The sequence below is a fragment of the Octopus bimaculoides genome, chromosome 12 (genome assembly GCF_001194135.2).
Source record: "Octopus bimaculoides isolate UCB-OBI-ISO-001 chromosome 12, ASM119413v2, whole genome shotgun sequence".
In the NCBI taxonomy this organism is placed as follows: Eukaryota; Metazoa; Mollusca; class Cephalopoda; order Octopoda; family Octopodidae; genus Octopus; species Octopus bimaculoides.
Genome location: NC_068992.1, coordinates 44,242,797 through 44,263,582, shown reverse-complemented (window position 1 = coordinate 44,263,582; position 20,786 = coordinate 44,242,797). Strand labels below are relative to the sequence as shown.

The 20,786-nt window shown below is 35.3% G+C and overlaps 1 protein-coding gene across 3 annotated transcripts in view; it reads right to left on the bottom strand.

The window, feature by feature from the left end:
• The window catches only part of LOC106870936 (thrombospondin type-1 domain-containing protein 4), a 130,006-nt gene that overhangs the window by 36,058 nt on the left and 73,162 nt on the right, over window positions 1–20,786 (bottom strand). For 2 of the 3 annotated variants that reach the window (XM_014917177.2, XM_014917176.2), the window contains exons 5-6: window positions 15,382–15,484; window positions 11,504–11,634 (exon numbers count right to left, since the gene is read on the bottom strand). In XM_014917177.2, coding sequence (XP_014772663.1) covers window positions 11,504–11,634; window positions 15,382–15,484 — 234 coding nt within the window. Of the gene's footprint in view, window positions 1–308; window positions 665–11,503; window positions 11,635–15,381; window positions 15,485–20,786 lie in introns of those variants that run through there. The other variant, XM_014917178.2, reaches the window with a different exon arrangement.

The following is a 20,786-nucleotide window of genomic DNA, read 5'->3' as shown; positions in this document are numbered from 1 at the left end:
TGTGTGTAGAATACATACATATACATACATACATACATACATACATACATACATACATACGCACATACATGTATGTATGTATACGTACATACATACATACATACATAGACAGACAGACAGACACACACACACGCACACACACACACACACACACACACACACTGTGTTGTGTTTGTATGTGTGTGTGTGATGTATGTGTGTGTGATGTATGTGCATGTGTGATGTATTTGTGTGTAATTGTATGAAAAAATATAAATTACAAGTAAAAAAGAAAAGAACGATGGAATATAAGTAAAAAGTCAACTTACCTGAAAATATGTAAGAAACAATAAAAGAAAAATATTAGAGAGCTGCAAACCAGTATTGAACTCCATATCTATGTGTTTGAATAATTGTGTACTGTTTGTGGATACAGAGAGAACAGATGAGAGCTGTGTTTTGGAAGAATTATAAAGCGGGAAATATCATTGTCCAAGCCTCTTCCTACCCTCTCCGACTCTTCCTCTTCCAAATGTTTGTTTGAATCACACGAATTAGCAGAGAGATGAGAGAAAGAGAGGGAGAGAGAGCGAGGGAGGGAGAGAGAGAGAGGGGGAGTGAGTGAGAGAGAAATGAACTCCTACTTTCTTCACGTTGGTGTCAGTGTCGTCTGCGTGTGTGTTTATGTAGAGAAAGGAAGAGACCGAAAAGTGCCGGTATATAAACATATAACGCAATACATACATACATACATACATACATACATGTACGTATGCAAATGTGCGTGTGTATGTCTATCTATCTATATATATATTATATATCTATTTAATTATGAAATGTATGTATGTATACCACCCACCCGCTATAGACTGTACCTGACCACCAAACACTTTGTATCTAAACAACGTGGTTTATTTGGGTGACGCTGGGTGCAATGTGTCGTCTAATTCCACAAGCAGGCGGCCACGGGCCGGATGGTACTCAGAGTGACAGCAACAATAAATACACGCACGCACACGCGCACACACACACACACACACACACACTGTTGACGATAATGTACGGAGCAGCAGTACAACAGTACTAGTAGTAGTAGTAGTAGTGTGTGATAGTGGTGGTGGTGGTGATGGTGGTGGTGATGGTGGCGGTGATGGTGGTGGTGGTGGTGGTTGTGGTGGCGGTGATGGTGGTGGTGGTGGTGGTGGTTGTGGTGGTGGTGGTGGTAACGATAATAGTAGTTGAGGTAGTAGTAGCGGTAGTGGTGGTGGTGGTAGTAGTGGCGATAGAGAAGGAACTTGTCACACGCCTGAACAAAAAAAGTTACTTTCGTTAAACAATACACGTTTCAATTCCTCCCACAAAATTTCAGATCTCGTGCGTATGTCAGAAAAGAAAATTATAACAGAAAGTATAGGAAATATAGCAATAGCTCTTTCTAATTTTAGCACAAGGCCAGCAATTTTAAGGGGAATCGTTAATCGATTACGCCAATGTCAGTTCTTAGCTGCTACTTATTTAATCGACTTGGAAAGGATGAAAGGTAAAGTCGACCTCAGTGGAATTTGAACTCGGAACGCGAAGACAGACGAAATGCCGCTAAGTATTTTGCCTGGCGAGCTAGCGATTCTGTACAGCACCCATATTAATTGTAATGATCCTTTCTACTTTGGGCTCAAGGCCTGAAATTTTCGGGGTAAAGGGGATAGTCGATTACACTTATTTTATATATACACACACACACACACATATATATATATATATATATGTATGTATGTATCTCCTTTGAGCACCCTAATGATTTTCCATCCAAGGTATTTTAAAATGCAAAATTATATTTTTGACATTTCGAGCCTACGCTCTTCGACAGAAAGGATGTGTGTGTAGGGTATATATAGTCTTCCTGTTAGTGTTTATTCGTTTGACAACGAGTGTTGCTTTTTTTTTTTACGTCCCCGTAAGCTAGCACTTTGGCAAAAGAGACCGATAATTTAAGTACCAGGCTTAAAAAATAAAAACAAACAAGTACTGGAATTGATTTATTCGACTAAATCCGTCAAGGCTGTGTCCCAGCATGATTGCAGTCCAGTGACTGAAGCATTAAAGATAAAAGAATCATTAGATATGATTTCCACCTTGTGTATATGTGCTTGTATGTTTGTCTGTATGTGTGCATGTATGTGTAAGTGTGTAAAATATTATTTTCTATTTCCAACTTCTTTATTAAACCCGAAACTGAAAGATTATAATCGGAATGCAATTTGCTTCATTTTCCAAAAATCCCACATAAAGTGACTTTGCAATAGGTGAAGTGAAGTTCTCGACGAGGATTCGAAACTGTGAAGTTATTTATATATAGTGAACTGAGGCTCACAATAACAAATACCAGAATCGCCAAATACATTAGGTTATACCTTTTTACGCTTCCATCCGTGTCACTTGTGGCATTGTAACAGTGCACCAAAGTGCAGGTTCCACAAACAATATTTATATTCTAAATATTAAACTCGAAGAATTAAGGTACAGATTACTTCTTTCTCCACCTCTGCTAATGCGTTCTACTCTTTCATATGACAAGGAGGTGTTTATTTTGCATAGTTCGCAAGAGCTTGGAATTTGCCACCGTAAACTGGTAACAAACAGCAAACTGATGAAGATCTCTGGAAAGCCAAAATTCCGTGCCAAGTCATCAAGGATGTTATTTTTAGCCGAGTATTTCTTACAACAGAGTTTATTCCAGATTTAGTGCGCCAAACTACGGTCACTCAAACGAAGACAAATTGATACAAGAATTCTTTCTACTTTCTTTACTGAAGATTAAATGATTTCGACAGACGACTTGTAATGTTTCCAACAAATCCCTAGGTGTCCATTTATTGTGGGATAATGAAAAAAAAGAGAAGCAGGGGCTTTCAGTGGAATATTGACTCAGTAAACATATGCTTAGAGATTCCTAATCACTTCTTTATGTAGAAAAACATCTCGGTAACCCCTCCTCTACTCACTGCTCTTTATTATCCTATGTGAAATGTTAAACTCTGCTGTTTAAACTGATAAACATGGCATTGCCAGTTAAAAGAAAATACTAAAATATATTCACAAATATATCTTCACAAATATAAACTTTGAAACGTGCATGTGTGTGTTTTCATTTTATCGTTTGCCGAGATAGTTGTAAAATGTTTTCAATTAAGTCTTTAAAATGCTACTGGAAGGAGCCGTATGCTGGTTTTTAGATAAAGGGTTGAATTGTGTGAAGATTGGTCTACCACCTGCTGTTTTATATTATGCCGCTGATAAATGGAATGTGGCATTATAAGCTGCAGCAAAAGCAACACATTGTTGCATATGCGTGTCGTCGATGTCTGCTCATAGCACAACTGACTCAAAAGACCCGAGGCAAGGTTAGCTGGCAGAATTATAGCAACTCCTTAAAACACATTTACCCAGCAACAATGAATCGAGAACAAAAAGATAACCCGCTGTTTAATAATAGAACGGAAACACGAACATTTAATGACGACAATAACAAGAGCAAAAACGAGAACAACTACAGCATCAAAAAAAATATATATATAATGAATAAAGAAAGACTATCAAAACAACTGAAGTTTCCCTTTTAAAACAAATTTAATTCAAATACGAAATGGTTTACTGGGAGTTATTCTCAGTATGTTGTTGTTGTTAGTGGTGGTGGTAATAATAAGGAGAAGAAGTGGGGTGAAGACGACGATGATAATGATAATGATGTGTAAACCATTGACTCCTTTAACAATGTCGACATGGTATTAGTGTAATTCAGTCTGGTAATAAATAGGTTTATCAAGGGCTGATGTGATGCAAGAAAGACAATTGTTGAACTCATCAAAGACCGTCTACGGTGTAGTGTCTATTTAGGTAGAAGAGAGGAACATAGGTTTGATTACTAAATTTTAATTAATGATTTAAAATAATTGAATTCTTAAATGAAAAAAATTATTGAAGGTTTTTATACTTTTTTTAACATTTGTTTGCTTAACAAAGGTGGGGATGACTTTGTAAATTTACAAATCTGTATGGCATCTAAAAGTAAAACGGTTTATCGCGAGTTTGTAATCTTAATTATTTCAACAATTTCATCATGAGACAAGTAGAGTGATGTGTCTGGACTAAGAACTTAAACCAAATAGTTAAGACATCAGCTCTCAATCCATCAAGGCTGTAGTCATAGCCTAATTACTTCACTACTTCATTGAATGGTGACATCTCACTTAACATAAGGCAGCATATCATTTACATCATAGCTATAATTTACATTATAGATTTCCAAAGTGGGTGATATCGCCCACCGGTGGGCGATGGGCGAATGATGGTGGGTGATTTGAGATTTTGGTGGGCGATGTGAACGTTTTGAGGGTGACAAAGAATTTTTAGAAATTAAGTCTGCATTTACTTATATCTAGGTATGCCACTATCTGCCTCATTGATGGCTGCAAGGTGCTATATCATCTTTCTTTGTGATATATTCCCAAAATTAAATGTTTTAAATAAGTTATTTCAAGGAAACAGAAAAACCCTCGTTGATTGTAAATCATTTATCATACCTTCATTTCGAAATTGGTGCTGTATAAGACTAACATTTCAAAACGTCAGTTCCATCAATTTCCACAACTTGTTTCTTTGAAAGAGGAATTGGTTGATGAGGATTTGACTACATATAGCAACTATTTACAATCATTGCAAGATGACATGGTGGAGCAATTTCTTGACAACCGATGCTGGTGTGTTTATAAGTACTAGGCTTACAAGGAATAAACCCTAGGGTCAATTTCTTCGACTAAACCCTTTAAGGCAATGCTCCAGCATGGCTACAGTCAAATGACTGGAATAAGTAATAGGAAAAAAAAGAGAATATATAAATATAATTATTAATTACACTGTGTACATCTACTGTATGTATGTACTACATTAATGCCTACAACTACAGTATTTAATATACCCACTGTGTACATCTACAGTGAGTATATACTATATTATTGTTTATACTTATATAACATCAATGTCTTCATCTACAATACCTATGCACTACAGAGAAGTGCACATCTACTGTATCAATATCACTAACGTATAACATCTACAGTAACCACACTAATGCTACATCGACAGTACATATATACTGCACAAATGTTTTTATCCATAGTACCTTATATACTACACTGTTTATATCTACTATACCGTATTAATATCTATATCTACAGTAACTATTTACAGCACTAATTTCCACAGCTACTGTACAAACATGCTAGATTAATCTGTTCATATACAGCTAGATGGACTGAAGCATTGTTACTCTCACAGTGCAGTGCAATTAATGTAACACAAAATACCAGCCTGCCAACTGGTACCCCTGCACTGAGCCAAGTTCCAACTCACCCACTTGTTGCAATAAAATCATGTAATGTGATAAGCATTCGATGAAACTAAAATCCCGCTATATGTCAGCTTCACACTGTTAAGCAGAATAATGCACTCTGTGTAAAGATTTGTTGTGTCTTCTGTTATATTTCAGTTGAACTTGATTCTATTTTGGTTCAAAATATGCAACATTTTCAGGGGACAATATTTAAAAATAGTGATATCGTCTGTTGATGGGATTCTGTAATAGCTACCATATGTACAAGATTTGGTGCACATCAGCTTTTAGCAAATAACAATAAACTTTCGGGTAAGAAAGATTTATAAAAACAAATTATTGAGCATTCAGTTTTCTCTTTCAATTTTATAGTCTCTTGAGAACAAATATTTTAGGCTCATACATAAATACATGTGTGTACATACATACGTAGTGTGTGTGTATGTGTGTGTGTGTGGGGGTGGGTGGGTGGACAAACCAGGTGTGTAGGAACGAAAGTAGTAGAACTCAATATTATTGGAAATAGAGGTTAGTGACTTAGTCACGAACGTACTAACACTAGCGCCCCTGAGGGTAATATTCTCTGGGAACGCACAAAAGCCCTTTTCAGAGTTATTTACTTTGAATCGTTATTACCTCATATCTGATTAGTCTGTTATTACGTAACATGCTTCAAGATTTTAGTATGCATACCTTATTAGTATTGCCTCCTATGTTCTGTATACTCTGGGAACGCATTAAAACCCTTTTCGGGGCTACTTCATTTGAATTCTTACTATCGGGTAACTAATCTCATGTTATTACATAACTGTGAGATTGATGAGGCATGGATTATGGTTGGATGAGTTATGAGAAAACAACTTCACCACTCAATCCAAGAATAGTTATCGGGCACTTCTACATTTAACTCCCCCAACCTCTCTTCATGTCTGTCTGTCTGTCCATGAAGTCTGTATCCTCATCTCTCTCACACAATGTCTATGATTCTCTTTCTCCATATTTCTTTTTGTCTCTCTCACCGCGTCTGTCACTCTGTGTTCCTTTATCTATCATTCTCTCTCTCCCTATCTGCCCCCAATTGATGTTTGTCTTTCTCCCCGTATTTCTGCTTAACTCTCTCTGCCCCCCACTCTCTCTCTCTCTCTCTCTCTCTCTCTCTCTCTCTCTCTCTCCCTGTCATATCCTCTCCCACCCTCACCCTGTGTTTCTTTATATCTTTCTCAGTATCTTTCCCCCTCTCTCTATCTTTCTATGCCTCTCCCAGTCTGTCTATAGCACCATATCCCCCTATTTGCCTATCTCCTATAGTATCTATTTGGCTCTTGGCCTACACCCCCACTGCTAACTATATATTAGTACCACTAATATCAAAAGAAATATGTCACAAAACAATAGAATCTCAATGCTAGTTCCTGTAAATCAAGTTAGATCTTGAACTAGAACGTCATAAAACAGAATACATTATGTTCTTATTGTAAAAGAACATTGCAGTTTTGTTGCATTTTAACCAAGGAATTGTCATTTAGATCGCATTACTTGTATAAACTCAATATTCTATTGTTGTCACAGACATGATCATTGCACTTCAAACACTCAAACTTTGCCCCTATTACAATCTGGTCTGTTCCTTTTATAGTGCTCTTTATTTGTTAGAGATAGAGATAAAAACCAGTTTTCCAGCTACTTATATTAAAGCTAGATTAAGTAAGCCAGTTGGTTGGCTTGTTGTGGAAATGGGCAGGTTATGTTTCATAGAAATTCACATTGTCACAGTAGAAGGTCTTGCCTTCTGTAGATTAGGTAAAGATTAGTTCAGTTAATATTATGAACTGATTAACGAAGTCTTGTCCTTTATTAATACTCTTGCTAGACACACACTTTCTGTTGACACCTGTACTATTTACTCTTGAGATACTGGCGGCATACTCCCAAAGTGTTGGTATGCAGCCCAAGTGGAGGGTGCTAGATGGATCAGAGAATATGTTGCCATCTTAATTATAGCCACTTGAAAACTATATGAATCTTCTCCTCTTTTTTATTATTATACATGTTTCTGTCCACAAGGCATGTCTTTTATATGGTTCACTGGCCCGGCTGTAGAGGTTGAACACAACAGTAAGAGGGGAATAGAAATATGCATTTGAGAAAATAGATATGCCGTTACACACACATTCACAAACATATACTTACACACCCATGAAAACACCAATAAACATGCTGTGATAATCCTATCTATCTATCTATCTATCTATCTATCTATCTATCTATCTATCTATCTATCTATCTGTCTGTCTGTCTGTCTGTCTGTCTGTCTGTGTGTCTATCTCTCTATCTATCCATCAGTCTATCTATATCTATCTATTTCTGTGTCTATCTATTTGTCTGTATGTCTATCTGTCTGTCTGTCTGTCTGTCTGTTTGTCTGTCTGTCTATCTATCAGAAACTGGAGTAAGTCAAACAACTGTTAAGAGTCTTGGATATTTGTTTATTAAGTCTCTTAATAAAATACACTCCCCATTGTTAATAACAAAACAAGTCCACTGTTGGAATTCCATTTATTTCCTGGACAGTTGAATAGGAAGTTGTGAAACGTCCACTTGACAAAGGTGTGTAACATTGTTGTTCAATGAAGGAAGTCAAAAGACAAGGAAATAATTGTACAAAAGTGATTTCAAATGAATTCAACAATACTTGACATATTACCTATTTTCTGACTCCTCAGATGTTGAGTGTTCCATTAGAGTACAGTCACATGCTATGCTAACATGTCACATGACTCGACTGCCTAATTTGTCATAATTAATACAGTGAATTCACTCACTTTCTTTCATTGTAGAAATTGATCTTTCTACTCAAAAGAAACCACCACCACCACCACCACCACCACCACCAGCAGCACTGAGTTCAAATGCTACCAAGGTTGACTAATCATTTCATCCTTTCTTTCAAGTTTGTTCAAATAAAAACCTGTTGAGAACTGGCATTAATGTAATCAACTCCCACCCTCAAAATTTTAGACCTCATGCCTATAGAAGAGACGATTATTATTATTATTAGTTAATCAATGAATTTTTTTAATAATGTTCCTTAATTTTTAATTAACACGTGTATTTACACTCAGTGAATACTTAACAGCAATTGACAAATAACGTTTTCTTCAGTTAAAATATAAAATATTAAAGAACAAATAAAAGACAGGAAGGGTGTGATTTTCTATAAGAACTCAGGAAATAGTAGATCTTTTTGCATGTTTAAATTTCCTTCCAGTTTTAGCTGCCACTTGAGGAAGGAATACTGGAGGAAAATAATTTCACAAAATGTTTTCTGAGATTACTGTTTCTTTTCATTGAATATATTGCTTTATAAACTCCAAATAAACAGTATGAAGTAATGGCATTAATGCTGTTTTACTATCTTTGCATCTACTGTTTGTTTTCACAAGAAAACCAATTCTTTTCTATCTAATTCTTGAAATATTTTAAAGCCAAGTAACAAGTCAAAAACCTATTTTACTTTGTTACTATGCATTACAAACCTTTGAAGTCATTTAATTGTCCATTTTATTTTTAATGGAAATATTTGTATATATGTTGCTGTTGTTATGGTTTTGCCATTACCCAATTCTGACCTAACTAAGCATCATCATCATCATTTTAATGTCCATTTTACTATGCTTGTATGAGTCAAACAGGAGAATGCTGAAGCAGAGTTTCTATGTCCAAGTGCTTTTCCTGTCATCAACCTCTACCAATTTCCATGTGTGGTCATATTGAAGTCCCTTATCAGCCCATGGTCTGATTTAATAAAATATGTATGGTTTAGTTGATGCTCCGTAACAAAAGGCTCATATTTTATTCTGCCAGTGCCGATGGACTGGCTCCTGTGCAGGTGGCACGTAAAATACACCATTTCGAGCGTGGCCGTTGCCAGTACCGCCTGACTGGCCTTCATGCCGGTGGCACGTAAAAGCACCCACTACACTCACGGAGTGGTTGGCATTAAGAAGGGCATCCAGCTGTAGAAACTCTGCCAAATCAGATTGGAGCCTGGTGTAGCCACCTGGTCCACCAGTCCTCAGTCAAATCGTCCAACCCATGCTAGCATGGAAAGCAAACGTTAAACGACGATGATGATATTTTATAGCTTAGTCATGCTTTACCATTAGTCATTTTATAAATTAGTCATATTTTATTCATTTGTTACATTTTATTGATTAGTCATGTTTTATTCATTACTCATGTTTTATACATGAACAGTCATGTCAAATTAAATCAATCACCTCAGGTATAAGTCTTTCCATTTTCCTCACAATATAATAAACATTGAAAATTAAAATAAATAAATTTTACTGATTAGTCATGTTTTATTCATTACTCATGTCATATACATGAATAGTCATACTTATTCAGTTGTGTCAAATTAAATCAATCATCTCAGGTATAAATATTTCCTTTTGTTTTTTCTCACAATATAATAAATATTGAAAATTAAAATAAATATATATTAGTTGATTATTTATGTTACATGTAATTTTGTCGTCTGGGATTGCTATAATTTCCTATGCCTGAGGGATATGATTACAGATTAGAACCAAACTTTCTGAGAATGTTGCATGTAAAATCCAGTGTTGTAACTAGATTTACATAGTATCGTCTTAATATTACTAATGCTAGAGCTAAGAACAACTATTAAGTGTAGCTTATGAAGATATTTATCATAATTAAATGTGAAATATAATGAGGCCAATATTTGAAAATGAAGTTGTTTGAATTGAATATGGAAAATACAGTGAACATTAAAAATACTGTCTACTTTATTCAGGTAAAAGAATAATTAGTGTCACAAGAATGAAGGTAAGATGAGTGCTCCAGAAATGTTGCCAAATATATGGAATGTTAAACATTGCAGACTGGAGATATCAACAGGAACTGTAATAACTGCTTTAACCTGAGCATAAAGTGATATAATCTGTGACACACACGTACACAGAAACCAAATACTCAGAGAAAGAGAGAAAGAGAGAGAGAGAGAGAAAGAGAGAGTGGGGGGGGGAGAGTACAGTTCTTTCAAATGAGACAGAAGATAAGAGTCTTTAAATAGAATGCAATACCATAAAGGAATGGTTATCTAAAGACACACCTTGCTGTTGATCCAAAATGCTAAAATTATCAGATTATATAAAACTGGGCAGTCTGCCAATCTTCATTGAAATAATTCTTGCAGGAATCAATTCTAGATTATGAGAACCTATAACAGGATGTTGATGTCTGGCCTTATTGATGTTGGGAGAGATATTACATCTGAAAGGATATTCTTACCAAAATTCTGGTTGTAATTTTCAATAAATCATTAACTCAATCTTGCTATATTTCGGGCTGGTCATTTATGGTTTCTTGCTAAATAAACACACACACTATATATTCGTTCTTCACTTGTTTATTATTGTTGTTATTTTATGTCCATTGTCTGGAAATCTTTCGTTACACACCTGTGACCACTTCAGCTACTCACATCAGGAATCTTGCAAAACAAATACATAAACGCGAATGTGTATGTGTGTGTGATACTGGGGCAACGTTTTGAAGAATTTTAGTCGAACGAATCGACCCCTGTACTTATTTGTATTTTCTAAATCTGGTACTTATGCGTTCGGTTACTCTTTGCCAAACCACTAAGTTACGGTAGAGTAATCAAACCAAGCTTATTGGGAAGCAGTGGTGGGGATCAGATAGAAATATTGCTATATATTTTATGTTTAGGTGACCAGCTGACATTTAAAAAGTAGACCAGTAGAAAAAGAACGACAATTTTGAGGCAATCTAAACACACTTGATCACCCACTAGAAACAGATGGATACATTAGATGATATATTCATTGACATAGGTATATTTGGATAGATGATGGTTAATGTTATTGCAATTGGATTAAGTTAGGAATAAACAACAAAAGGAACGAACATCTCAAAGAATTGGCTTTGTCATTTGACACGCACGACTGGTCAAACACACCTGCCTCTATGTTACTTCCATTATGCAAAACTTCATGAAAGAGAAAGCTTTTTGTTAAGATAAAGTTTGTAACTGCAATTGTTCTGTACAATAAGATAGATTTTTAAATGTGAATTAGTTCTTACCTTGCAGAGACCATTTACACAAATATGATCTGATGTTGGGTAACAGATGCTTCCATCGGGAACACCACTTACAATTCGGGCATAAAAACTGAATCCAACTGGTCGACAAGAAATTGTGCACCTATCTCGAGCTATAAAAACAGGAATAGAAAAATTAGAGAAAGACGTTTCACTATATACAAATAAATTGTTTGTTATTATCCACTTAAAATATTTTACTTTTATTATAAAACCTGCTGAAGATGTCAGCAACCAAAAAATCCATTTGACAGGATTCAGCATATTCACTGGCATTTCTAGAATACTATTTCCATATTAACTTTACTGCCATATAATGTAGGAATTATAATGAGGAATAAGGTGGTTAAGCTGAATTCATTTAAGTACAAGCAATCACCCAGAAACAAAGTACGAAAGATATTCAAGTGCATGCTGCAAACGATAGCAGAAATAGCAAACTGAACATTTCCTATGTCCTACTTCCTTATCCAATGATGTCACTTATTCAAATTAAATTAAATTTGGAATTTGAATTAAATTACTATAAATTTTCGTGATATAAATGAGTAACAAAAAACCACAACAAAAAGAATTTTTTATGGGCAACAATAGTTCCAGATGCATTTATTGAAAGGTAATCATGGCTGTTTGATACTGACAGAAAAAAAATGACAGACCTAAAGAAATACACTTCACTCTCTGTATGTAGAATATGGAACTACTATATCATTTACGGCCCAGTGGTGTGTTTTTTTGCACATTCTCTAAGGAGAATTTGTCTCCGGAGACAGTTTTAGCAATAAAGGTCTTTCTACATTTGGATATTCCCAAGCGCATTTAGCATAATAATACACATCTATACTGCAATAATCACTTCTTGGTATACTTCTAATTAACAACATACAGGGGTTGGACAAAATAATGGAAACACCTTAAAATGTCAAACAAATTTATTTTAATATGGGGTAGGACCGCCTTTGGCAGTAATTACACCTTGAATTCTACGAGGTATGGACTCGTACAAAAGTTGTCCAAATCAAATATCAAATGCCATACTTTTTTCGGCACCAATACAAAGAGAGACATTGACTTAAGTATGACATGCACTAAAATAATACTCAATGTCAAATTTCTCACGGTCAAATCATTTTCTTGACAAAGTACAAATATTTTAAGACATATGAAACCATAAATTTAATTAAAACTTCTCCTCTAAACAGGTTCAACTACCAACGTAGTGTTCACAGTAGCCACATCAATTGTATTTAACTCACAACTGACGGTAACTTTAGATTATAGATATAAAGCCAATCGTAACCTCAGCTCTTTCATACTGTTTGCTGTTTTCTGTCTCTACGTGGTTTGGCAGAGAAAACTAATAAAACTTCACAGGCTCTGATCTTTTAAGTGTATTTCGAATTTCCTGTTGTACTGACTGAGATTAAAAAATAAAGAAAAAAAAGAGAAAGAAGAAAAAATAGAATTCACTTGGCTAAATGAGATTTTAAGTATTTTATCGACAAACCAATATTTTATGTCCGATCCAGTAAATTCTTTAACTGTACAACAAAGGACTTTAAAATATAATGAAAAATACTGACGACACATTTCTTCTGTGTCTCAAAGGTAAAAATGCCACGGTAGACACCCTAATGGTACACCAGCTAAAGACACACACACACACACACACTCACATACTATCATAAATGAAGGTTTTTATTAAATATATTTCAATTGTTAGCACACCGAACAAAATGCTTAGAGGCATTTCCTCTGTCTTTACATTCTGAGTTCAAATTCTGCTGAAACCGAGGCTGCCTTTCATTAAATCGGGGTCGATAAAATAAATACCAGTTGCTCACAGAGGTCGATATAATCGGCTTACCTCTTCCCCTGATATTGCAAGTTCTGTGCCATGATTTGAAACGATCATTAATTGTATTTCAGATATTATATATTTCAGAATGCTCAGATTTTGTCACCTCTAACCTCTGGTATATTAACCGTTCTACGTGCTAACATATACGACATGGTATGACTTATGATATATCACATCAAACCATATAGACAAAATTTACTAAATCCCTAATCAAAAGAAAGACAATCTTCGCTGATTGGTGCTCCAGAGTTCCTTCCAGGACAGTGGGCGCTCGAGTACCTGGCCCCAGTGTATCCATTGTCCTAGGTGAGCAAGTCTTCATCTACTACCTTCACTCACCGATCCTCTTTATTTTAAGAAAGATGGACAGTGTCCTTTGAATGTCTTCACCAATCTGGCGATTTTATGATGACCAAGGGTGTAGTTTTGGAGATGAAATATTATGAACTGTGTATAGAAGTAGATCTGGCAGATGAGACCAAGCTAAGTGAATGAGGTTGCTAGTACAGAAGATTAGAAGTCGTAGAGATTTATACTCAATCTTGACTGACATTAATATTTCTTTTCTCATAAATATTTGTTTCAGAGATTTTTTTTTTAAATACATTCCAACGAACTGAATACAGAAATATCTTCCATTGAAAAATATTCTCATTCATGAATTTTGCTCAATGAACTCTCCAGACCACACACAAACTCACACTGAGAGGCACACAATTTTATGAATGAACGATTCACCGAGTTCGCTGCTTACTATTTGTTTTTAGTGTAAAGTGACATTTTATTACTACTACTACTACTACTACTACTACTACTACTACTACTACTACTACTACTACTACTACTACTACTACTACTACTACTAATAATAATAATAATAATAATAATAATAATAATAATAATAATAAGGTGTTTGTAAAATGAAACTTTAATAAAAGGAGTTTCGATGAAATAGAGCAGAAACATTGGAAACATTTTGAAAGAAGCAAAGAATTGATTTAGATTCCATTAAATCTCATTGAATATAAATATTTAGCTTGTGTTGCATAAAAAAAGTACTAGACTTTATGTAAGTTATTTTGTATATAAAAAGTATATTATATTGTTTCGCTCACCATGTTGTCGCCAGAGTGTCAGCTAGTCTCTCTCTCTTATAAGTTACTACAGAAAGTTTAACTAGTTTGTAACTCAAGGTATTTAAAAATTTCTTTTAGCCAGACAAATGCAACTTAATGCTTCTTCTCCTCAAATAACTACAACTAAATACCTATTCTACCCGGATAGGTGCAACTTGCTCTCAACTCCATCACTAATCCACCTCTGCTGATTCAAATTGTACTCTGTGTCTCAACATTGCCTCCTTGAAAGCTGATAATGTCTGAAGCAGTGTTCACTTTCCCTATCATATGCCTCTTTCATACGGACACCAGCACCAAAGACTCATTTGCACTCACTCACACTTTTCTCTCTCTCTCAACTCATCATCTTCGATCCATTTTTTAGTCTTGCACTTATTTCCTGCAGACACAACAGACCTATTCTACTTCAACTGCATCAGTACACAATTAGAGTGTATATCGAGGTATATATTACAGTATCCCATCTCATAAAAGATACACAAAATTCTTCAAAGCCATCATAAATGCCACTTCAGACAGAATTCTGATAGTCTCCTATAGGGACCTCACTCACATTCATGCATTCACATATGCACACACATGAATGCATGCATGCATGCATACACACATACATACATACATTCATACATACATACATACATACATAAATACATACACACAGTATGTACCGCCATAGAGCTCAGCTGTCCTACTGATGTTAATATATCTTTGAAAATTTAAGAGAAGGAAGATAATAATGGGCAACTGCTTCGAAACTGACGTTGATATAATTTGAACTGAGAATACAAAATGACGTGACGATAACCTGTAATATGTTTTACATAGCCCTCCTATTTCTGACAGTTCTCTCATATACTTACGGTCAATAAAGGATTTCCATATATAACTTTTCCCAGCAAATCTCCGTTTATTAAACTTGTCACATTGCTCTTTTCGGTAATCCGGTTCTGGAGTCGGACATTTCTGGCAAAATACAACAAAGCAAATGAATTTGAATACAACAAAAATACTAAATAATCTAGAAGTTTTAAACAGTGTGTTAAGAACTAGTGGAAGACTGGTAGAAGTTTTTAAAGAATGAGGTAAGAATTGGCAGTAGCTTTAAAGAATAAAACAAGAACTGCAAGACACCTTAACGAATGAGCTTAGAACTGGAAAATATGTTAAATATTGAGGTAAAAGTGTATACAAAGGAGATAAATCTCAAAGGATGGAGAAGAAATATTAGTTGCATTAAAGAGCTGGTAAACGCCTTAAAATGGAATGAGTACTAATAGACATAATAATGAGGTAAGAACTGGAAGTGTTCAATAACGAGGTAAAAATTGGTAGAAACCTTAAAGAATGAGGTAAGAACTAGTAGATACGTTAATGAATGAAGCAAGTGCTGTTTGAAACGCTGAAGTTGGAGACAAGAATTGGCTGAAGCCTTAAAGAATAAGATAAGAACTAAAGTAGGGTAAATACATTTCAGTGGCAACCAAAATCAATATTTTGTATCTTTTAACAATAAATTTATTCGTTTTGTAGAAGAGCAATAATGCATGTGTGTGAGTGTAAGTAGGAGTATAATGAAGGGGAGAAGATGTGTATATATGTGTGCATGTGGGGGAGGTAAGAGAGTGCTGCTATGTACCCCTTTAAGTATATGTATCCCATTAATCCCATTAATATTGTTGTTTTTGATTGCTATAATTGTGATATTAATTTTGAGGTTATTGTTGTTTAAATTGTTGTATAACAACAAATCAAAACTTGAATGAGCAGAATCTATATAAAGAAGAGCCATGATCATTCCATTTTTTTCAGAGGTAAATAGAATTACATTTTTAAGACGGTAAGATAAGATTTCGGTCAGATTTAGCCAGCTCAGCAGCCGTATTGATGACTCATCATTGCTCATATATCAAATCAAAGCTATCGTCACTTTGACAAATACTAAGAAGAACCAAGTGTTACTTCTGCCATCCTGGGTAATGGAATTTTGAATACTCCAGAAATTTATCAACAGATTCCACGTGCCTTCTACTTTCTAATTATTGGTGTAATTGATAATGGTATAACAGAAATATAAGAGAAACTTCCCAATGTGATTTCGTGGACATCACATCGTTTACTGAAATATTGTCACCACAAGAGGTTCGAGAGGCTAGAAATTGTCAGTTGAAATAATAGACAAAAAGCACATTATATACCACCACTGACATAACGTCTACTTCCATTTCAACATTACCACCGCCATACTAACACCATTACCACTACCATCATATTAATGCAACCACCACCATAAAAAAAAACAGTGCTCTATAAGTGGAAGCAATGTTTGTTTGTATAGATTGCAATCAGTCGAAAGACTGTTTGTTTACTTAAGGAAATACCTGTCCTGTTATTGTTTGTTGGAGATTGCGAAAAGAAAAATTTTGCTCTCTACTTTATTTATATTTTATTTTATTCTCTTTTCATAGCTCTTACTATTTTTAAGGGAGTGTTAGCTGTAACCTAGTTTATTGCTTCATCACCCAAACAAGCCATTAATTATTTTTTACTATTAAAGTGACGAAATATTTCACTATTGCTCTGTAAGAGTGAGCAAGTATCTGAAGTTACATAATTGATAACTTACAACAGAGCACCTCCTCACCGAAACAAGGTATATCAGTTTTCATTTATTCTTTGTAACTCAATTCAAGCTTTGATAAGGTGACATGCTTAAACTAGGGAGTGAGAAATATTGTTGACAATTGTTAATTCAGCCTAAATTCACTGAGTTCTTTCACCGCCTTTTACGCTCGTCTTTTAGAATCCATCTGCTCTGGAAGGATATTCTGCTGAAAGATATTCCAGCTTTCTTAAAGTTAACATGTTGAGAGATAAGGCTCTACCTCGATAGGCTACTGTTTAATATAAGTCTGTTTCAGCTGGAGAACCTCTACTCTCTCACTATCTCTTGGTTTTCTACCTGTTTATCTTATCTATCTATCTATCTATCTATCTATCTAGCTATCTATCTATCTATCTAGCTATCTATCTATCTATCTATCTATCTATCTATCTATCTATCTATCATGGATTGACCTTAATGTAGTGTGTGTGTGTGTGTGTGTAGGGTGGACCAAAATGTTCGTTCTCTTTTTCGCTTTTTTAAGCGAAAATAACACAAGTTTTACCCACAAAGCGATTTATTCCATTAATTATATAATTGCTGGGTTTTTTTCCCTGTATCTTCTGCCATCTTGTGAGCAGATCCCCTGCTCATAGAATTTTCTGTCTCTACTGGCGGACAACTCGGTCAGATGAACTTTATTTTTGTATCCTTTTCATAGACGAAGGTTTGTTCATTCAATGAATTTTGAAGAGATCGAAAAAGGTAGAAATCTGAAGGTGCAAGGACAAGTAAGTACAGAGGGTGCGGCAAACTTCCACAGCCAAGTCCCGGTAACTTCTGCTGCATTTGTAAAGACGTGTGAAGTCTGGCATTGTAATGATGAATGAAGATTCCATTATGATTAGCAAGTGTTGGACGCTTCCGATAGTTCGGCGCGTTTAGTTAGCCCTGCTGGTCAAAGTACAGCCGAATTGATGTGCCTATCCATAGAAAGAAATTCGTTCGCTTTGGAGGTTGTTGTGGTGATCGCATGCGTTTCACAATGTTATAGATGACCCATTTTTCGTCCCCTGTCACTAGTCTTTTCAAAAAAGACCATTTTCTCCACATTTGTGTAACGAATCGCAGATGGATATTCGTTGGGCTATGTTCTCCTCATTCAATTGATGTAAGAATCAAATATCGAGCCGGCTAACGTAACCAAGTTGGTGCAGGTGGTTTTCAGCACTCGATTTGAATATTTCGGGGAATATCAATGATCATCTTGGTCGTAAAACAGGGAGTTGATGTCAAGTATCAAATATCTAATGAGTGCGCATGCGCGAGGAACAGCCTGAAGTTAGCTACATAGAGCATTTAAAGTTTAATACCGACAAAAACAGAACCGATATTTTGACATATATATATATATATATATTGTTTTTTTGACAACCCTGTGCATATATATGTATACATGTATATAAATATATAGGCGCAGGAGTGGCTGTGTGGTAAGTAGCTTGCTTTCCAACCACATGGTTCCGGGTTCATACCCACGGCGTGGCACCTTGGGCAAGTGTCTTCCACTATACCCTCGGGCCGACCAAAGCCTTGTGAGTGGATTTGGTAGGCGGAAACTGAAAGAAGCCCGTCGTATATATATATATATATATATATATATATATATATGTGTGTGTGTGTGTGTGTGTGTGTGTGTGTGTGTGTGTGTGTGTGTGTGTTTGTCCCCTCAATATATATGCAAACACATACACACTCACACAGACACTTATATACACACAAGGCAGAACTATCAGTATAAGCAATAAACGGACAGGAAGGATAATGGCTAGACGCGGATGCACTCATATCTATATATCATATATATCATATATCATATATCATATATATCATATATATGCTTGTATCCATATATACATGCCCATATGTGCCCGTGTACATCATGTATACACGCAATTACATACGCGTAAAAAGATATATGGCCACAGTCAAATGACTGAAACAAGTAAAGAATATAGTTGGGGTGTATGAAAAGTCTTGAGCCTCAAAAAAAAAAGCAACAAAAAAAAACATGGTACAAGACTTCTGAGGAAGTTACAAGGCACAAGCCTTTTCATACACCCCTCGTATTATATAATAATGAAGTAAAATATGGGATTGACGTTAAAATGTAGAGAACCTGCCGAAAAATATAACAGTGGTTCATAAACAATTATATAAATGAAGGAATGAATAAGTAAATAAAATAAGAAAAGATAATAGATATAAGAAATGGATACGAAAACAATAGGTATAGTAGACGGCATAAGTAAAGAGATGCAGAAAGAAGATAAATGAAAATTGACAGGTGAAAAAGAGAGTTGATCTACACCTAGAAAATGAAGGTATAACGGGCAAGATCTCTCTTTGTGAAATGAGTAAGTGATTGTCTTCTGGTATGAGGCGCTTACAATGTTATTGTATAAATTGTAATATAAAACCCAGTAGAAAGCGGTATGCAAAATTGTAATGGGTTTTCGAGAAGAGATGAGTGAAACGGAAGCAGAATGTTGGGAAGGAAGAGAGAGAGGTAGTGATGAATGAAGCTGGGGCGGAATGGGGTTGGGGTAGGAGGACAAATAAATGAGGTAGAAGGGTAGGAAGGAAATAGAAATAGAGGAAAAGAGGGAAAGGTGAAATAGAGAGGAAGAGAAGAAATAGGGGAGGAGGTAAGAAGGGAAAAGGAAAAGAGAGTGGCAAAAAGAAAGGAATGGGGTGGAGAAGAACGAGAGGAGGGAGAAATGGATAAGAAAAAGAAGAAAAAAAGTAAAGATGGGCTTAAAATGTAATAAAAAGGTACTCAATTATATCCAAGTTTATTTCGAATGTCGAGTTCCCTGCTTCTTGCCACACAGCCACTCCTGCGCCTGTATATATTATATCATTGTTTAAAATAATTTAAGACACACATTACGAGAAAAACAAAACCATGTTCTGGTGAATTCAAAGATCTTAATTTAACTTAAGACCATTTTTAGTCTTATTGGAACTGAGATTTAATTCAATTTAAACTAGGATTTAAGCTGAAGCCGATGCTTAAAATTTTCTGTTGATGACAATATTTGATATTGATATATAACATTATAGAAGAATGAACCAATTTTCTAACGGCCTCTCGAAAAAACAGATATATAAAGAAACTTACATATGATATAATGTCGAAGAGATTGCTATTTCTGTATAAAGCATCCCCATTTCCGACATCATTCTTAATATATCTACTTTATAATACTTTCTTTGACTCCCACACTTTACTGTTGCTTAATTGATTCCTCAGTTCTCAACACTTTATATCAATTGGCTCTTAGGATTTATTAATATCACTGCGAAAGTATTTTTAGTCTGACGTCTACCAATTATAAACCTGTCTGAGGACATACTGCAATTCTAGCTACATCTCCGGTGAAGCTGCCCCTAATAGCTTCTTCATTTTATCAAGTGGATATGTTTAAAGGCCGAAGGAAAGTGACAATTAGAGAGACAGAGTAGATAAAGAAACAGTGGATATAAGAGACGTGGTTATAAATATACAAACACGCATGTACACACACACACACACACACACACACACACACACACACACACACACACACACACACACACACACACACACACACACACACA